This window comes from Talpa europaea, assembly GCF_964194135.1.
Source record: "Talpa europaea genome assembly, chromosome: 16".
Taxonomy (NCBI): domain Eukaryota; kingdom Metazoa; phylum Chordata; class Mammalia; order Eulipotyphla; family Talpidae; genus Talpa; species Talpa europaea.
In genome coordinates this window covers 7,463,227-7,480,561 of record NC_140084.1, presented here as the reverse complement: position 1 = coordinate 7,480,561, position 17,335 = coordinate 7,463,227, and the positions used below count along the sequence as shown (strand labels likewise).

Below are 17,335 nucleotides of genomic sequence, written 5' to 3'. Positions count from 1 at the left end.
TTGTCAAGAGAAATTGAAACTTCACTCTAGCAAAGGCAAAAATGAAATAGTTTTCTCCCTGCTGCCTCTTTGCCCTTACTCCTACATCAGGCCCCGGGGCTGTTAGGAATGTTCCGGTTTCACCAGCATCCTGGGCGAGTTCTCTAATTTTCTGTCTGGCTTGATTCTGACGCCCATCGGGTGTCATTTAAAAAAAAAAAATACAAAGAGGCCATTCTTTAAAGTTGGAAAATCCCTTCACAGTGTGATTGCAAATCATTCAAGTTAAGAGCGATCTGGCCCTCAAAGGCCTGAATAAATGGTAACTGCTACCAATGAACACGAATGGCACTTACCATGTAAGGTGTCATTCGGTCTCCAGAGAAGCTCCCATTTAATACATGGAAAACTGAAGCCAGCGCAGAGGTTAAGAGACTTGCTGGGAAATAGCAGAGTCGGGAGCCCCTACCCCTGCCTCTCCACATTGTGCCCACAGACTCGAACTCTCCAGTACCACACCCACGACAGCGGTCACCCTTCCAGAAAAGATGTCGCCGGTAGCTCTGGGGCGTGGGGGAGGGCTCAGGCCCTGGGTGGAGGCTAACGGTCTTCACACACAGAAGAGCAGTTGGGAATTTGTGGGGGAGGCAGATGGTTTGCCCCGACCTGGGTCGTAAATGAATCCTGAGCTTCCTCTACCACTGGGAGAAAGCTGCGGGGAGGCTGGCAGGGCAAAGGCGCCCACGCCCCCAGTCCAGCTGAAAACCCTAAAATCCACTGAGTGTACACCTGAAATGGGTGTGTGATACAGTGAGTTGTGTCAAAAAGGTCACTCCCCTGGCACCTCTGGGAAAAGTTCCTTTAATAAAAAAGGTTCTAGCACATTTACACGATTGTCATCACTCTTCATCTACACTTGAAAGGGAAAATAAAAAAGAACAAACTAGACACGCTCAGTATAAAAACGCTGTAACCCATTTGAACATGAGGCCTCGGGCCTGGGGATGAGTGGCGAGGGCTCCACACACAGCAGGTCCAGGCTGGGCTTCCAGAGGACTCCAGGGGATGGCTGAGGACCTGCCTCTAACTTTTTAAAAATTAAAAAAAAAACAAAAAACAAAAAACCAGGTTACAAGAAGACCTTTTTCTAAGGAGAAGGGTCCATTCCAGAAGAATGTCACCACGAGGAGGGTCAAAATCAGTCTGGGCCCAGGAGACGGCGCAGCACATTCTATGGCAGATGAGAGTTTCAGAAATTCGGCTTCCGGGGCAACCCCGGCTTGAGCTGAGAGGTTTTTAGTGTTGAAAGCAAACTGCCCACGTGGCCCTGTTCCCAAAGGCTCAGAAACCAACCCCTCAATGTCGGACTCAGGTCTCTCCCCTCCGAGCTGCTATAGCCGCTCTCGACCAGCTCCAAAGTCCTTGGCTGAGGTGGGACTGGGACACCTGGGAGCTGTGGCCGTGGCCTGACGTCCGGTCCCTGGCCCTGCCGACGGGCGGCCTAGTCATCCTCGCCGCCGCCATACATGTCGGCCAGCTTCTTGAAGCGGCTGCCCCACTCGCTCAGGTAGTCATAGTCCTGGTCCTGGTCCTGGTCCGAGGAGGTGAGGGAGCTCAGGGAGGCGGCGTCCGAGCCACTGCCCTCGTAGTCAAACACCAACAGGGAGTCGTAAGGGGGGGCGGTGGGGTCTGTGTTCGCCGCCTTCAGGTTCTGTGGCGACAGAGAGCAGGTGGTTAGGAGCTGCAGGGCGTGGGCGTGCTCACCTGGCCGGGCCGGCATGCCCACATCTGCGATGCCATCGCTCCCCTCCTGTACGGCTTGGAAGGATGAAGGAATGTCAGGCCTACACAGCTGGCCCTTGAACAGTTGGGGGTTAGGAGCCTCGACCCCTCCTCAGTAGCTGAAAATTCTCGTCCCATTTTTGACTCCCTGAAAACGATTACTCACAGCCTGCTGGTGGTCGGAATCCTGACCAAAAACATAAACAGTCACTTAACCCACAGGTGTTGTGGTGTTTTATCTAGTATATTCTGACAATAAAGTTAGCTAGAGAAAAGAAAATATAATTAAGGAAACACTAAGGAACTCTACCTTATTTATCTACACTTTAAGTTTCGCTCACGTTTTTACAAGGAAATCCAGGTGTAAATGGGCTGTTTCAGGGCCAGCTGGGCATGCTCTGCAGAGCCAGCAGGCCCGCAGCAAGTGCCCCGAGGGATACAGGTGTGTGGTCGCAGGCGGGGACCCTGACACAGGCCTCATACACTGGTTCTGTGATCTTGGGCAAGTCCCTGAGCCTCTGTCATTTCCCCCTCATCTCTGCAATGGGGAGTCCTCAGGTTTGGAGGAATAAATGAACACATGGAACAACTGTAAAGCGCTTATCAGAGCAGTCCCTGGCAGAGTGGGACACTATTTTCCCCTTGTAAAGTGAGGATGACAGCAGTGTTCCTGCCCTGCGGAGCGAACGGGGGAAGACAGTATCTGCCAACTGCCCGGCACACAGACATTGCGAAGGCGTCTTCATCAAACTGGAGGAATAAGCTCCGGGCACTTAGGGGCAGGCATCTTCTCAGACCAGCTGCCCCCTGCAGTCTCCCCCCAAATGATTTGATTTGCCAGCACTCTCAGCGTGCTCAGGCCCAAGAACAGAGCCTCACCATCAGGCTATTCTAGAAGGCAAGAAGGGTGAGCTGTTCGGTCTCTCTCTTTGCAGAAAGGAAGGCTCAGGCAGAACGTGAACAGGGTGAGGACTTGTGACTGCCCATCGAGCCTTCTGCCCAGGGCAGCTTCCTCAAATCCCCCAATCCATCCACCGATCTGTGCGGGCATCCATCCTTCCTCTTCAAAACCTGTTCACGGATTGCTGACAAGGTACCAGGCTGTGCTAAGCTCCTCTCTTCTCCTATGTACTCACTTTGGTGTCCCTCACAACCCAGGGTGTGAGTGATTCCCTTGGAGAGCAAAAGACCTGTCAGAGCTGAAAAACTTGGATGCCTGGATCGAGGCACTGGTATGAATCAAAATTCTTCAGGTAAGTCCAGCGTGTAAGGGTTCACAGTTATCAGCAACAATAGCAATCGCTCCCCAACAAATGCCAGGGATCCGGCCAGTGCGTCCCAAACTTCAATTACGTGGGAATCTTTTCAAAATTCTGAAGCCAGCCAGCCACTAAGTCTCAGCCTCAGGGGTGAGTCAGAGGCAGCAGCAGTTCAAGTTCCCCAGGCCATGCCGGCCTGTTCCAGGGGCTGCTCATCCCACCCTTACAACCTGCAACAGAGGGGCCCAGCCTTTGTCCCCCAGTGGGATCACCTGGGATCTCCACAACTTCAAACCCAGGTCGTGAGGTTCCTGTTTTCTCTGAGTAACTGCTGTATTTGTTGCACAGGTAAATAAGTAAATAACTTATGCCTAGCCTATCCTTACCCACCGCAAGTTAGGGCTCTATGCAGGAGGAAACGGAAGCCCCAGGTACTCTCACCCAGCTGGGTGGTGATGGGGCTGGCCTTGAACCCAGAGCCAACACCCAGAGCCCAGGCGCCACCCCCCTGCCGCCAGTGCTTGAGCACATGGCCCCGCGGCTGCACACGCTCACCTCAATGATGAAGTTCCCGATCTCGTCTGGGTTGGCGGGGCGCGGGCGGTATACGGGCGTGGGGATGAAGGTGGGCGCCACGTCATTGCGCAGGATCACCTCGGGCCGGGCCTCCAGGCCACGGTGGAGCTGGGTGATGTCATAGTCCTTCATGAAAGCGAAGGAGGGCGTGGGATCAGACCACGGTCTCACCATGTAACTTCCACCGACCTCCCCCCAACACCCGGATAGGCGGTTCACGGGCAGGTCTTGGAAGACAAGTCCAGAGATTTCCGAAGCCCCAGTCGCCACACACGAACCCCCTCCCCCAAATTAAGTGCAGTCTCAAGGTGACCTTGGCTGAGGTCAGAGAGCCGGCAACGGAGCGGACACCCCCTGGGCAGAGTGCGTGGTCAGCTGTGCACAAAGCCTGAGGCTTCAGGTCAGGGTCCAGTCAACACAGCTGACATGGTGAGCCGCTAACTCGCACGTCCCTGCAGTGGCCCCAGGGCCGGCCACCTCCCATGCCCAGACCTCCCGACGCCTGACCTGGTCCTCCTCGCCACCTCCCTCTTCGCCATAGTAGAAGACGTTGTCCCGCGTGTCATCTTCTGGGAGCAGAAGCGGTTCCTTGACCTTCCGTTTCTTTCTCACCAAGAAGAGCAGCACCAGCAGGAGGACTGAAGAGAGGGAGAGGGTGAGCACTCACCACCACGCTCAGCCACACGGCCATGCACAGCCCCCGCGCTCAGGACCTCATCTAACTCTACGCCACATTGCTCTAGCCAGGGCTGAACACACCTCACTTGCTTCCCGGCACCTCTGAGAACGCCCAGCTCCCAGAAGGGTACAGGACTCGGCCTGCCTGGCTCTGTCTGCCTCCCGCCCCCTGCGGTGGAGTCACACAAACACCCAGCAGGTTCCCAACTTGCAGGTACCTCCCCAGGGACACCCCCCCCACCCCGCCCAGACAGGCTCTCTCAGCTCAAGCTCAGCTTCCCGGCAGCACTGGGACACCCCTCCCCTCTGCCTCTACTCCCACCCCTCTAGTTCCGGGTCCTTTCCCGTCACTCCTCCTGAAGGAAAGCCACCTCTATTGGGGTGGGGCTCTCCCAGCAGATGTCATTTTGCAACAAGACTCTCCGGTCCCAAGTGTCCCCTAAATTAGCCTTAGATTTTATTTTTTTATTTATTTTTATTTTTTTTTTAATAGAGGCATGTTTTATTTATTTATTTGTTTGTTTTGTTTATACATGCACTGGGTACAGTCAGAAGCGCGGGAGGGTGAGAGAATTCACCAGAGCCAGAGCGGGGAGCAGAGCAGGCAGAAGGACCGAAGTACACTGCTGAGGGGAGCAGCGGGCGGCAGGAGAGGTCTGCGTGGGACCCTCCTCTGGTGGCCGGGGAGCAGCCAGGGATTTAACCGGCGCTGCAGAGGCCGTGGGCAGCTTTGCAACCCAGCGCTCAACCGCTGCGCCACCGGGGAGGCCCATAGCCTTAGATTTTAAGTTAAAGGCAAGACAGTGCAATAATCAGGTGCGACCTGAATGGAGGGACTGGCTTTAGGGACAAGGAGACTGGCCAACCGATGATGGCTGCTCTCCCTGACTGCCAGGACCACCCCAAGTTCATCCCACCGAAAGAGGGTGTCCCTGGCACTCTCTGTGGCTGTAGAACGGAAGAGGATCTTGCCTGCTCACGGAGCCGTGGTTTCTCCAGGCAGACAAAACAGACTGAACATTCTTTGGGCTCAGTGGGTTCTCAAGATGCACACCCCATGTGGGCTAGATGCAACCCCGCTGTTGCCCTCTCCTCCCATGCTCTGGGGAAAGGCACCCAAAGCTTGTGTGTCTAACTGCATACGGGTATTTCCATGCACCTGCCTGGCAAATCTCTCCGCGTGCCCTTTCCCAAACTGAAACTCCATGTTTCTACTTGTTCAGATCTTAGACTCATTCCTGGCTGTCTTCCTCCTACCACAGATCAGCCTGACAGATTCTACTCAAGACAGGACCATCTCTCACCACCAAGTGCATCCTGGTCGGAGTGACCACCTACCATCTGTGCCCAAGACCATGGCAACAGCTCCTCAGTGGTCTCCCTGCCACTCTTACCCTCTGCAGCCTATTTAGTAGGAGTCCTGTAAAAGTCAAGTCAACTCACATCACTCTTCTGCTCCAAATCTGATGATGTCCTGTTTTGCCCAGAGTTCTCACAACAGCTCACAAAGACCACCACACGGGACGTCCCACCACAGCCATCACCTCTCTGACTTCATCTCTTCTCCACTCCAGTCATTGCTGTTTCCATACACCAAACACAGACGGCCTCGGGCCTCTGCACTCACCACTCCCTAGGGTGCCTACATGGTTTGTTCCCTCACCTCTTTCAGGTCTATTCAAATATTCCCTTCTCAGCAAGTCCTTTCCAGCCCATCTTTTTATTTAAAAACTGCAGATCTCCTTCCCCATCTTCACGTCCCACCCTCCCACACTTTCTTTTTCTCCACAGCAAACACCTATTTCCCTGACAAGTTATTATTGTTTTTTGCTTCCTGCACTGGAAAGTAAGTTCCACAAGGACAGGAATTGGTCTATTTTATAAAGTAATGACTCCCAGAACAGTGCTTGGTGCACAGTATTTTGATGAAGCCATAGTATTCATATCTGATTGAATGCACTTTCTGTGCAAACACCAATTCAAAGTGTGGAAGAAATAACAGGTTCTATCTTTAGAGTAAAGGAAATATTTTTAACTAAATACAGCAGCCCATCAGACCAGGGTTCTCAAACTCCAGTAAGCCTCAGAACCTCACAACCCCTGGGAGGCTCTCTGAAGACAGAGATTACTGACTGGTTCTCACCCCCAAGGGTCTCATCAATAGGTCAGGATGGACCTGAGAACTGGCCTTGCTAACAAATTCCCAGGAATGCCAGTGCGGGTGGTCAGGACACCACCACCCCTTCAGAGCCCCTGCTCTGGATTCTAGATGATATGAGCCAGGGCCAAGGCTGTTTGCTCACCACAATGTCCTCAAGTCTCGCACATTCCAGAAGCTCCTTATCCACTGACTGAACGACACTCCTAGAACCACGAGCTTGAGGAAGATGGGGCCACACTGGTGGTCCCTTGGTCCCCAAAGTAGAAGGTAGAACCGTGTCTTCTAACTACCCCATCCCGGGGGGTGGGGAAAGGTGCTGGGACTCACGCAGCAGAGCCAGGACAGCCCCCAGCACAGGCAGGAGGAAGCCCCCCTTCCAACGGTCGGGGCAGGTCTTCACATGGCCGTGGCAGTCACACACAGTGGCCCTGATCACCGTCAGCTGCTCCCTGCTGCCATGGTCCAACAGAGACAGATGCACGTCATATGGGCCTTGCTTCAGGAACTTCTTCAGGGACAAGGCCACAGAGTCGCCTGGATGAGAGAGAGAATCTGTTCACCCTGGGAGGTTGTTAGTGGTGGTGACTGTCCACCACAACAGATGTTTGAGGAGACGGGGAGAAAGATTCCCCAAGCACACTTACCCGAGTGTCAAAACTCAAAGATAGTGAACATCAAATTCACCACTGTGGAAAGGATTATTATTATTTTTTTAAGATTTATTTATTTATTTATTTATTTATTTAAGCACTGGGTACAGTCAGAAGCATGGGAGGGTGAGAGAATTCACCAGAGCCAGAGCGGGGAGCAGAGCAGGCAGAAGGACCGAAGTACACTGCCGAGGGGAGCAGCGGGCGGCAGGAGAGGTCTGCGCGCCATGTGGGACCCTCGCCCGGAGGCCGGGGATCGAACCTGTGCTGCAGAGGCTGTGGGCAGCTTCGCAACCCAGCGCTCAACCACTGCGCCACCAGGGAGGCCCTGTGGAAAGGATTATTGAACTAAAAGAATAAATTCACCCCTTTATTTCTAAAAAAATACAATAGTCATAGTAGTTTTTTAATATGAACTTGTAAAAGTCGAGGCAGGCAGAGGCACAAACTTTCCAGTACTGCTGGCTGCTCAGCTATCTTTTTTTTTTTTTTTAAGGCATGTTTTATTTATTTGTTTGTTTTTTTTGTTTGTTTGTTTATACATGCACTGGGTACAGTCAGAAGTGTGGGAGGGTGAGAGAATTCACCAGAGCCAGAGCAGGGGCAGAGAAGGCAGAAGGACCGAAGCACACTGCTGAGGGGAGCAGCGGGCGGCAGGAGAGGTCTGCGCGCCATGTGGGACCCTCCTCCGGTGGCCGGGGAGCAGCCGGGGATCGAACCGGCGTCGCAGAGGTCGCCAGCAGCTTCACAACCCAGCGCTCAACCGCTGCGCCACCAGGGAGGCCCTGCTCAGCTATCTTGGGCTCAGTAAGAAGGCTGTTCTCCCTGAGAGGGCGACCCTGCGCTCCAAACAGTCACAGTGACTGGTCACCTGCTCCCCCAGTGGGAAGTGCACTGCCATCTGTTAACACATCATGCTGCTCTTGTGGCTGGCAATATGATGTTTATACCTCAACTGCATGATAGAATTTTCAGATAGGAGAACCTCTATTTCTAAGGGTGCCTAATTATTATTATTATTTTTTAGATTTATTTTTATTTATTTGTTTTGTTTTATTTATTTATTTATACATGCACTGGGTACAGTCAGAAGCGCGGGAGGGTGAGAGAATTCACCAGAGCCGGAGCGGGGAGCAGAGCAGGCAGAAGGACCCAAGTACACTGCTGAGGGGAGCAGCGGGCGGCAGGAGGGGTCTGCGCGCCATGTGGGACCCTCCTCCGGTGGCCGGGGAGCAGCCGGGGATCGAACCGGCGCTGCAGAGGCTGCGGGCAGCATCGCAACCCAGCGCTCAACTGCTGCACCACCGGGGAGGCCCAGGGTACCTAACTATTAATAAATCCAAATACATCATGACCTGTGGATGCAGCTGGTGCAGCTAGGCGGAAAGATGCTAACCCCTGTTCTCACGTCTTCCAAGCCTACATGCCAGCTCAGGGGCAGATGCTGGAAACCAGGCTGCAAGGAGCTCTGGGCCTTCAAAGGCCTAAGTGGGTGGCAACAGGGGTGGGGTGGGCCTTGCTGTGGGTGAGGAATCTAGGGTCAAGGCTCTTTGAAGAAAGGCCTTGAAGTTAGACCCTAGTTTCTCCAGGAGGGAGCTGTCAGTGTGGGCAGAACCATTCTACAGCACGTAGGACTCCCCAAGTGTTACTGTTCTCCCTACCAAATGCCAGTAGTGTCCCCAGATATGGGGGCCATCAAAAACAACCCCACTTTTCTAGCCCACCTACCCAGTGACCTCTAGCCATTTTTAGTTCAAAGGCTCTGGGCCCCTTAGTAAAAGGATCAGAAGGGAGGACCCACTGTTCCCCCTCAGCAGTGGCAGAAGGGGGCGCTGCAGAACAGGTATTTGGTCCACGTGAGAAGGGGCCAATGTAGGGTGTCTCCCCACCACCTCCCTGGTCTATGTCGCAGTACTGCCTTCTCCGTTGATGATGGGAGTGGTACTGGTGGTCATGGGAGCTAGACTGACGCCATGTGCCAGCCCTGCTCTGACCTCCAACTGAGCCCCAGAGATCACAGGTAATATGGCAGAGTTTTGATTATCTTGCTGGACGACTGGGGCAAAGTCAGGAAAACTAAGTAAAAAGCAAGAAGCAGGCACCAATACTGGGATGGGGTGTTGGTATCACTGGGGTCTTCCCATGATGCGCCCCCTCAGAGTCCCTCTGTGGTCGCCACTGGGAAACAGCAGAGGTGACGAGGGCACCCACTCTCCAGACATGACGCTCTGCCTGTTTCCACTCCCTCTGCTGTCGCGGCCACCCCTGGCGCCATTCTGCAGAGAGGGAAACTGAGGCCGAGAGGGATTCAGTAACTTGCCCAGTCACAAAATTAGGAAGAGGAGGAGTCAAGTCTTGAGCCAAGGCATTCTGGCTCCAGAACTCGCACCTGTATTGGGTGTGTTCAGGGAAGAAAAAGGTGGTTTCTAGACCACAAGGGGGTGGGAGGAGACCAACTTGGGTTCCCCAAAGTGAAAGTGCCGGACAGACACACCAAGTCACAAGACTCATAACTCGATGGGGCAGAGGCCGCAGGCCTTGGGGCCCTTTCTCGGCTGGGCTCAGCAGCTGTGAGGGACGCTGGGCATTTGCAGGGCAGAGCCTGAATGCAGGGCTTCTCCACCTCTCTCCCCGGGGACCGGAGCCACAAGAGGAAAGGGAGCATCATAAACCAGAATGACGCAGTGTCTCTGGGGGCCTTGCTGGCACCAGAGGGCTGGATCCACCTTGGCATGCACCCCGGGTCTCACTTGCTTCAAGTACTGTTTTCTGCTCTCTAGAAACTGCGCCCTGACTCCACCTCTGCTTCGTTCCACGATGCCAGTAAGGCCCTGGACTGGGAACTCTGAAGACTGAGCGGCTTCGGTGGGAGTGGGGTGGGGCGGGGCGGGGGGGCTGGGAAGGGAAGGCCAGAGGTGGATGGGATGGGAGCTGGGGCTCCGTGCTCAGCTTCTGCTGTTTAATCTCTCCCAACCTCATTCCCATCTGTAAACAGGGATCAAAACGCTGAACACAGAGAGTGGTAGGGAGAGTAGATGAGGGACAAAGAAAAACCCCTTGCCCGCGGCCGGCATGGAGCATCACACCCTGGACTGCCTGGGTTCACATCCCGGCGCCGGCACTTTGTAAGCTATTTAAGCTCTGGAAAGCCTTGGCTTGCTCCTCTCTACCCCAGGGGTGCACACGTGTGCTTGTGAGAACAGTACCTTCTTCAGGGGGCTGCCTTGAGGACTAAGTACCCTAACCTACGCGAGCACTGCACAGTAGCTCAGTGCCCGTGAGGGACTCTCCCCTGGCGCCCTGACTCGGGTGTGACACTGAGATGACATCACGTCCCGGCTCTCCCTGGGCCTGGGAAAGCAGCTGGGGAACAATGGTCTTTAAAGGCTCCTGGCAAATCCACAGGCGTAGACCAGGATAATAAGTAGCACCTGACGGATGTTCTTGAAGACACCTCGCACCGCCCCCTCCCCATCACTTACAAGATGTGGGGTAGGAATGTGTGTAGGGTCACGTTTTGGGGAGACGCCCACCCAGTCAAGCTGTCACCACCTACTGCCATTCTGTTACCTTTCTCGCTGACCTCTGCTGTCCAGTAGATGTCGGAGTCATGTGTGAGCCGGGCCTGGAAAGGGGAGGTGTGCGGTGATAGGTCCTTGTCCGTGATGTTCAGCACTTGGAGCACAGGGTTTTGGTTGCAGATGGTGATCTGAAGGGGCTCGGGCACCGGGCCGTGGTCGTTGATGTCGATAAGTGTTAGCAGGAGGGTGCCCGTGCCAGTGGTGGGAGGGCTCCCTGTGCATAATTACACATATGACTCCTTGTCAGCCCTTGGCTGGTTTGATGAATCAAGGTTAAGTTCCCTTGTGACCAGCCCAGTTGGCCCTAGGACGGTCCTGTTCACTGCCCAGCTGAAGCCTTAAGGCCCTCTATGCCTCACTTCACTATGGATGAAACCAGTGATGGCAGATTGTGGCATGCACACCATCATTCTCTTGTTGTGCCCACGGCAGACATTACTAGGCAATCACAGCACAGTTGCAGCCACTTCATGCACAGTCATTTCATTACCCATCTATTACACAGCAAAACCAGTATTAATCACTTAGAGCGAAAGCACAGCTTGCTGTTGAGCTTCAAGGAAGCTGCCCTTTATCACCCTGCATAACCCCTTACCTGCCTCCCAGCCTGGTTCATTTTAAGTCAAGCAGAGAATAACAACCACATCATGCACCCCCCCACCCCCTGCCACAATCCTATCATCAGGATTGTGTGTCATCACTAATTAGTTGTGGCACTTTCTAGGCAGCCCTATTCAAGCAATCCCAAGGGGGAAATGCAGGCCAATTCAGGGCTCAAGGAACCAAAGACTCAGGCTGAAAGGAGTCTTCAGGTATTTCTCAATACCTGGGTTTTTAGGGATTCTGGAATCGTGGGCAGCCACTCTAGGACCAGTCTTTAAAAAACATTACTGTAAATAACCCATTTAACCCTCCAGATTGGTTTGCTGAGCCCCTTCGCATCACACGCTCACACGTGCACACACACACACACCCCCCCATTCTCTGCCTATGGAGGGAACATGCTATGTCATGTGACCTCGGATCCATGTGGAGGGGCTGGAAGGAAGCTCTCACCATCATCCGTGGCCAAGACCACAACTTCATAGACATTATTCCTCACAAACCGCTCATCCTCACGGTCTAAGACACCAGCTGCGGTGACCTGCCCACTGTCTGGGTCCATCTCTAGCCATCCTGCTGGGTCTCTCAGGATGTGGTAACTGAAAAGGAAGCACCACAGAATTCTGTCATCATTCCAAGCCTCCGAGTGCCAACTGGAAGACGGAACTGGGGGCGCCTAGGCAGGGGTGGAACATGCATCTCATCCCTACACGGTAACTCGGATAGCAAGGGTTGGTGGGGGAGGAAGCTGCAGGGAAAATGAGAGACAGCAGAATGCCTGCCCCTGGCTTTGCTCAGTCTTCAGTCTTGGGGAGGGGAGGAAGAGGGACCCTGTGAGGGGTGATGCCAAAATACTTAACGATCCTCATGGTACTGACAGCATGTGCTGGTCATCACAGACTACCCATGTGACGGTGCCAGCACCGTGGGCTGAACATGAGTCCGTTCCCGAGTACCTGATCTTCTGCGTGCCCTCATCAGGGTCCTGCGCGGTGTAGGTGCAGACGGACGTCCCCACGGAGAGTCCCTCCTGGACCTCGAAGGCTTTGTAGGGTGGGACAAACTCGGGCGCCTCGTTGACATCGTCCACTAGGACCACGATGGTGGCCGTGGAGGTTGGGAGCTTCACCACGAAGGGAACCTCATTGGTCACTTCAATGTATAAGGTATACTGGTTCTGGGCCTCAAAGTCCAAACCCTGGGCAAGCAGAGGAGGAGGAGTAAATGCCACTTTGTGAGGAGCCCCAGGCCGTGCTGCAGGGTCAGAAGGAAAGGCCCCATAGTGGGGAGTTGGCTTCCCACCAGCAACTGTCCGCCTGCACTTCCTGAGTGGACATCCAGTGGGGCCTCTCAGACCACCTCGAAAGCAACTAGACTAGGCACCCCTAGAATACTGGCTCCCAACGGGGTGGTAACACCCCACAGAAGGTGTTTTAGAAACTTGAGAGGCATTTCCCACGATGGGGATGGGATGCCACTGACATTTTCAGGCAGGGGTATAAAGTACTTTCCCAATATCCCCTTGGACATTTGTGCGTCCATGGCTGTGGAGAATCTCTTTCTTATTTATTTATTTATTTATTTATTTTTAAAAGATTTATTTATTTATGCATACAAGAGCTGGGGTATAGGCCAGAGATGCGGGGGGTGAGAGAACTCACCAGAGACAGAGTGGGGAACAGAACAGGCAGACTGACTGAAATACACTGCTGAGGGGAGCAGCGGGCGAGACAGGAGAGGTCTGCTGCGCCATGTGGGTTGCTCCCTGGCCGGCTGGGGATCGAACTTGTGCTAGAGGCTGTGTACTGCTTTATAGTGCGGTGCTCAACCCCCTGTGCCACCAGGGAGGCCCTACACCTCAGTTCTTTTATGCATAAAGAAATGAATCTTAAAAAAAAAAAAAAAAAGAATTCCAACATAACAGCCTGGCCTGTGGGGCCAGATGGGGGCAGCAAAGCACCCAGGGAGGGTGCTGCCTCCACTGATGTGTGGTTAGATCAGAGACTCTTCTGTTTTTCCAGTTGGCCTCGGGGGTGAGATGCCTCTGCATGGAGGGCTTTCCCTGCGCGAGAGGGAAGGACGAGGTTGGAAGGTACAGGCCTGGCGCATCCCTGGCGAATGGCCCAAGGCAGGCGGAACCTCCTTATCCTGGAGGCTGTAGACTTTACTGCCCAAGAATGCCCTTGCCTGACGCCCAAGCCAACTGACCTTCCTGGTTGTCAGGACACCCTGGTTGCTCTCAGGGTGGGTGCTGATGGCAAAACGGTCCTCGTTGTCGCCTCCCACGATGCGGTAGGTGGCGCGCCAGGCCGGTGAGTCGGACACATCCAGGTCGGTCACCGTCAGCCTCTGCACCTCATGGCCCACCTCATTCTCAGGCACATGGGCCTCATACTGTCGGTGTGGGGGGAAGCACAGCACACTCAGAGCAGGGAGACAGGCTGGCCTGAGACATGGCTCTTCAGCAACTGGGGACCCACTCCCCAGGCAAGTCTGAGCCCCTTCCATTTCCAGGACCTGCTAATCCACTTCTCAGGATTTCAGGGTACACTCGGGGGCAGGAAGGCCCGACAATCAGCCACACGGCTGCTGGGACAGGTCACACTGCTCTTGGGCCTTTCTAAACAGCCAGAGGCCCGCCCGTCTGGTGCCCTCGCCCTCGTCATGGGTGACCACCAGCTGGCTGCGATGGGGAAGGTCTAAGGAAGGTGGCAGAGGGGCCAGGTGCTGACCACTCTGGGCCATCATCAGGGACTTTTGTGGCAGTCCTGCAACAGGTAGCAAGGATGGGAAATCAACTACTCAGAATAAACCCCCGAGTAATGCGCCACAACAGTCAGCGCCATCTGAAGAACAAGGGGCGGGGGGCGTCACCGTGGCCCTGACGGTGTTGAACTTTTCATACCAAACAAAGACTTTCTTATCTGGCACGTACTAGGCACTGGGCTTGTGGACACAGATTTTTTTTTCTTTTTAAATTAAAAGTCAGCACAAAAAGCAGTGGTAACAACCATCTCCATCTCTAGATAGGAAAGGGGACACAGCGGTTAGGCGTGTGCCTACGGCCACACAGCTAGGAAGTGGCAGATGTGGGGCTTGAGCAAGACAGGCCGGTTTGAGTCTCAGAAAGGAAATACCTTAGCCCTTCAAATCTGACGAGGGAAGGGGGGCATTAGCCCTTCATATCCGACGAGGGGAGGGGGAGCATTACCTTCTGGGGGTCAAACACAGGAGCATTGTCGTTGGCATCGAGGATTTCCACGATGGCCACTGCTGTGGTGGTGGAGCCGTCCCCGTCCATGTCTGTAGCCTGGACGGTCAGCGTGTACTCAGGGACTCTCTGCAGAGAAAGGAAAGTGTGAGGCCTCGGTGGGTCTGGTCTGAAGGTCCCTCAGCCTGGGCTCTCAGGCACAACTTGGGTGTGAGTGGAGGGACAGGAATGTTTCTTGCCTCGACCCCACTGCTCACCCGCCACCACAAGAACAGAAGCAAGAGGGGCAGAGGGTGGTCTGCAGGCTCAGACAGTTCTCTTGGGGTGTGGGCGAGTCCAGGCATTGACCGCACCCCACCCCGGACTGACCCAGAACGGGAGCTTCCTGAGGGGATTTGGGTGAAGGTATTAATTAGGAGACAGGCAGCAACTCTAATATCCACGGAGCTACTTCTACTTTGTGGCTCACAAGGGACAGATCTGGGCAATGTGCGTGCTCAGTGAGCCATTCCGAGAGGAAATGAGGAAAGCTACGGGAAATATCAAACGTCTGCATTTTATGGCTGCCTCCCCAGCTGAACGAGATCGTTTGGCAGCGGCCGCGGGTCCAAGGGAGCTGTGCGCGCGGCAACACGACTCATGACTTGGGAGGGAGTTGCCACCAGTCCCAGCTGACTTGAGATCACAATGCTCCCCTGGGGCTCTGGGGTGGAGACAGGGGCTTTTGCTCTGCTCTGAGCGTCAGGCCCCAGTCCGGGCAAACCTATTAGGCAATGCTCTCCCCAAGTGCCACTCACCTCTCGGTCGAGGCCGCTGGAGATGACACTGATGGTGCCTGTGCTCCGATGAACTGTGAACATGAGGTCGTGCGGTTCCTTCGGCTCCTGACTGTGGATGGAGTAAGCAACCACCCCGTTGTAGGTGTTGACAGCATCGTCCTCATCCGTGGCTGTCACCTGCATCACAGAAGTGCCTGGAGAGCGGGGAGGGGGTAGAGGGGCGACGTGAGCTCCCAGGGCAGCCTGGGCCACTCCCGGAGCTTTGAGTGCCTCCACCCCACTCACCAGCTCTGACCCCTTTCACTTTGTGATGCTGGTGACCAGTCGGTGCCCAGTGTCCTTTCTCCCTGCTTTCTTAGGAACATAATCCTAGTCATTTCAGGCGGAACAAAGGCCCACTTGGAACTAAAGTTATTTCCCATCCCTTCTTGCAGCGAGCTGTGGCCATGAGGCTAAATTCTGACCAATGGGCTACCAGATCTAAGGGCTGGAGCACTAGCAATGACATGAGGGAACCTCGGGACAAGCAGCAAGATACAAGGACCAGGTCTACGACGCTTCCAAGCGCCATTCCAGCCCGGCTTGGGCATCTCAAGCCTCTTGAATGTGAGGACAAAAAGATCCCATCTCATTTAAAGTACTGCTTTCCTCTTGGGAATCTGAATGTCACACGTCTCTGTAATTCTCCACAACACATAGGAGAAGGCAGCCCCTTCCCAGTGCAGCCTGGGCCACCTGTCTTCGAGGGCATTAATACGCAGCTACCTCCCTAGCCTTCCACAGGCCCCCTCCCGCCCTTTCTCCCAGTTCCGGCAATTTACTTTCTGTTCCCCATTCGTAGGAAACCTCGTGTGGGGGAGCCTCATCTTACATAATAGCCTGCTGTGCTGCTTCTAATTTTTCACAACTCCTTCTCAGAGAAGATGGAGGCTCAGAGGTCAAGAACTTGCCCAGGGTTGCAGCAGGTAAGGAGGCAAAATTCAAATGTAGGTCTTTGCAGCTGCAGGGTAAGCGGGGTGCCCAAGTCAGGCCAACTAGCTAAAACTTTCAGAAAGTGTCAAGTATTCAGATTCCAGACCTCTACTGAATCTGACTCAGGAACCTTGGGATGGAGTGGGGAAGGAGACTGCAGGTGATACCTAGCCAAGGAGATCAGAAGTGGAGTGTTTTCCAGCTTTTAAGGGTGTGGGCTGACCTCTGGGTGATTCCAGAAGTTGATCCAAGGCCAGGTCTCCACCCAGCAGATCTGTGACAGGCCCTCCCCAGGACTCTTACCAGGTAATACGCCCTCCAGGACACTCCCTCTGAAGACGTCCTGGGTGAACTTGGGCTTATGGTCGTTCTGGTCTGTCACAATGATGGAGATGTTCATGGGCTCTTCCACAGAGGCCCCATTCTCTGACACAGCGTGGCCATAGAGCTGTGGGCACACAGGTCTGGGGTCAGCCTGATGCCACCCCACCCCCACCCCCCCGCCAGGTCCTGGAGTCCTGCTTGTTGGATACGTGCCTCATACTTGGCAATCTGCTCCCGGTCCAGGGGCTTATTCAACAACAACCAGCCTGTTTCCTTCTCTATAGTGAAGACCCCCTCAGGGGGGCTGTCTGCCCCAGGCCCCGTGATGCTGTAGAAAATCTTGGTACCTCTGTCCTTGTTAGATTTCAGCTGAAAGCAAAAAAGATGGCAGCTGACAAAGTGTCAAACATCTCACAATCGCAGCAAACTCTTCCATAGGGAGGGGGACAAGGTCTGGTCTATCAGAACCCGCTTCCGCTATAAAGGCTTCCTCTGCAGTCCCAGCGCTCATTAGGAAGAAACCTCATATTTGGGCCTTTGAATGAGGGTCCCTGGAACTCCCAAGAACTCCAGGGAGAAGGCACAGATATACCTGATTCAGCTTCTGAGGGAAGGGGCCCTTGCCATTTTCAGGGACAGATATTGGCGGTACCACCCATTCTCTCTTGCGTCTTCGTAAGATACGTTTGAATGGAGAGATTGCCAAAGCCTTTCTTTCCTGCAAGGAGAGAAAGTCTCTTAACCCAGATGTGCAAAGAGCTGGAACACACTCAACAACAT

At 54.2% G+C, this 17,335-nt stretch overlaps 1 protein-coding gene across 2 annotated transcripts in view; it reads right to left on the bottom strand.

The window, feature by feature from the left end:
• Positions 1-1,480: 1,480 nt before the first annotated feature.
• The window catches only part of CDH3 (cadherin 3), a gene marked incomplete at both ends in the record, with an annotated part of 42,772 nt that continues 26,917 nt past the window's right edge, over positions 1,481-17,335 (bottom strand). For both annotated transcript variants that reach the window (XM_084257624.1, XM_084257625.1), the window contains 13 exons: positions 1,481-1,690; positions 3,576-3,722; positions 4,104-4,234; positions 6,763-6,969; positions 10,656-10,880; positions 11,723-11,868; positions 12,226-12,467; positions 13,478-13,663; positions 14,481-14,609; positions 15,278-15,453; positions 16,535-16,679; positions 16,769-16,924; positions 17,148-17,273. In XM_084257624.1, the coding sequence (XP_084113750.1) occupies positions 1,481-1,690; positions 3,576-3,722; positions 4,104-4,234; positions 6,763-6,969; positions 10,656-10,880; positions 11,723-11,868; positions 12,226-12,467; positions 13,478-13,663; positions 14,481-14,609; positions 15,278-15,453; positions 16,535-16,679; positions 16,769-16,924; positions 17,148-17,273 (2,226 nt within the window). The remainder of the gene's footprint in view (positions 1,691-3,575; positions 3,723-4,103; positions 4,235-6,762; positions 6,970-10,655; positions 10,881-11,722; positions 11,869-12,225; positions 12,468-13,477; positions 13,664-14,480; positions 14,610-15,277; positions 15,454-16,534; positions 16,680-16,768; positions 16,925-17,147; positions 17,274-17,335) is intronic.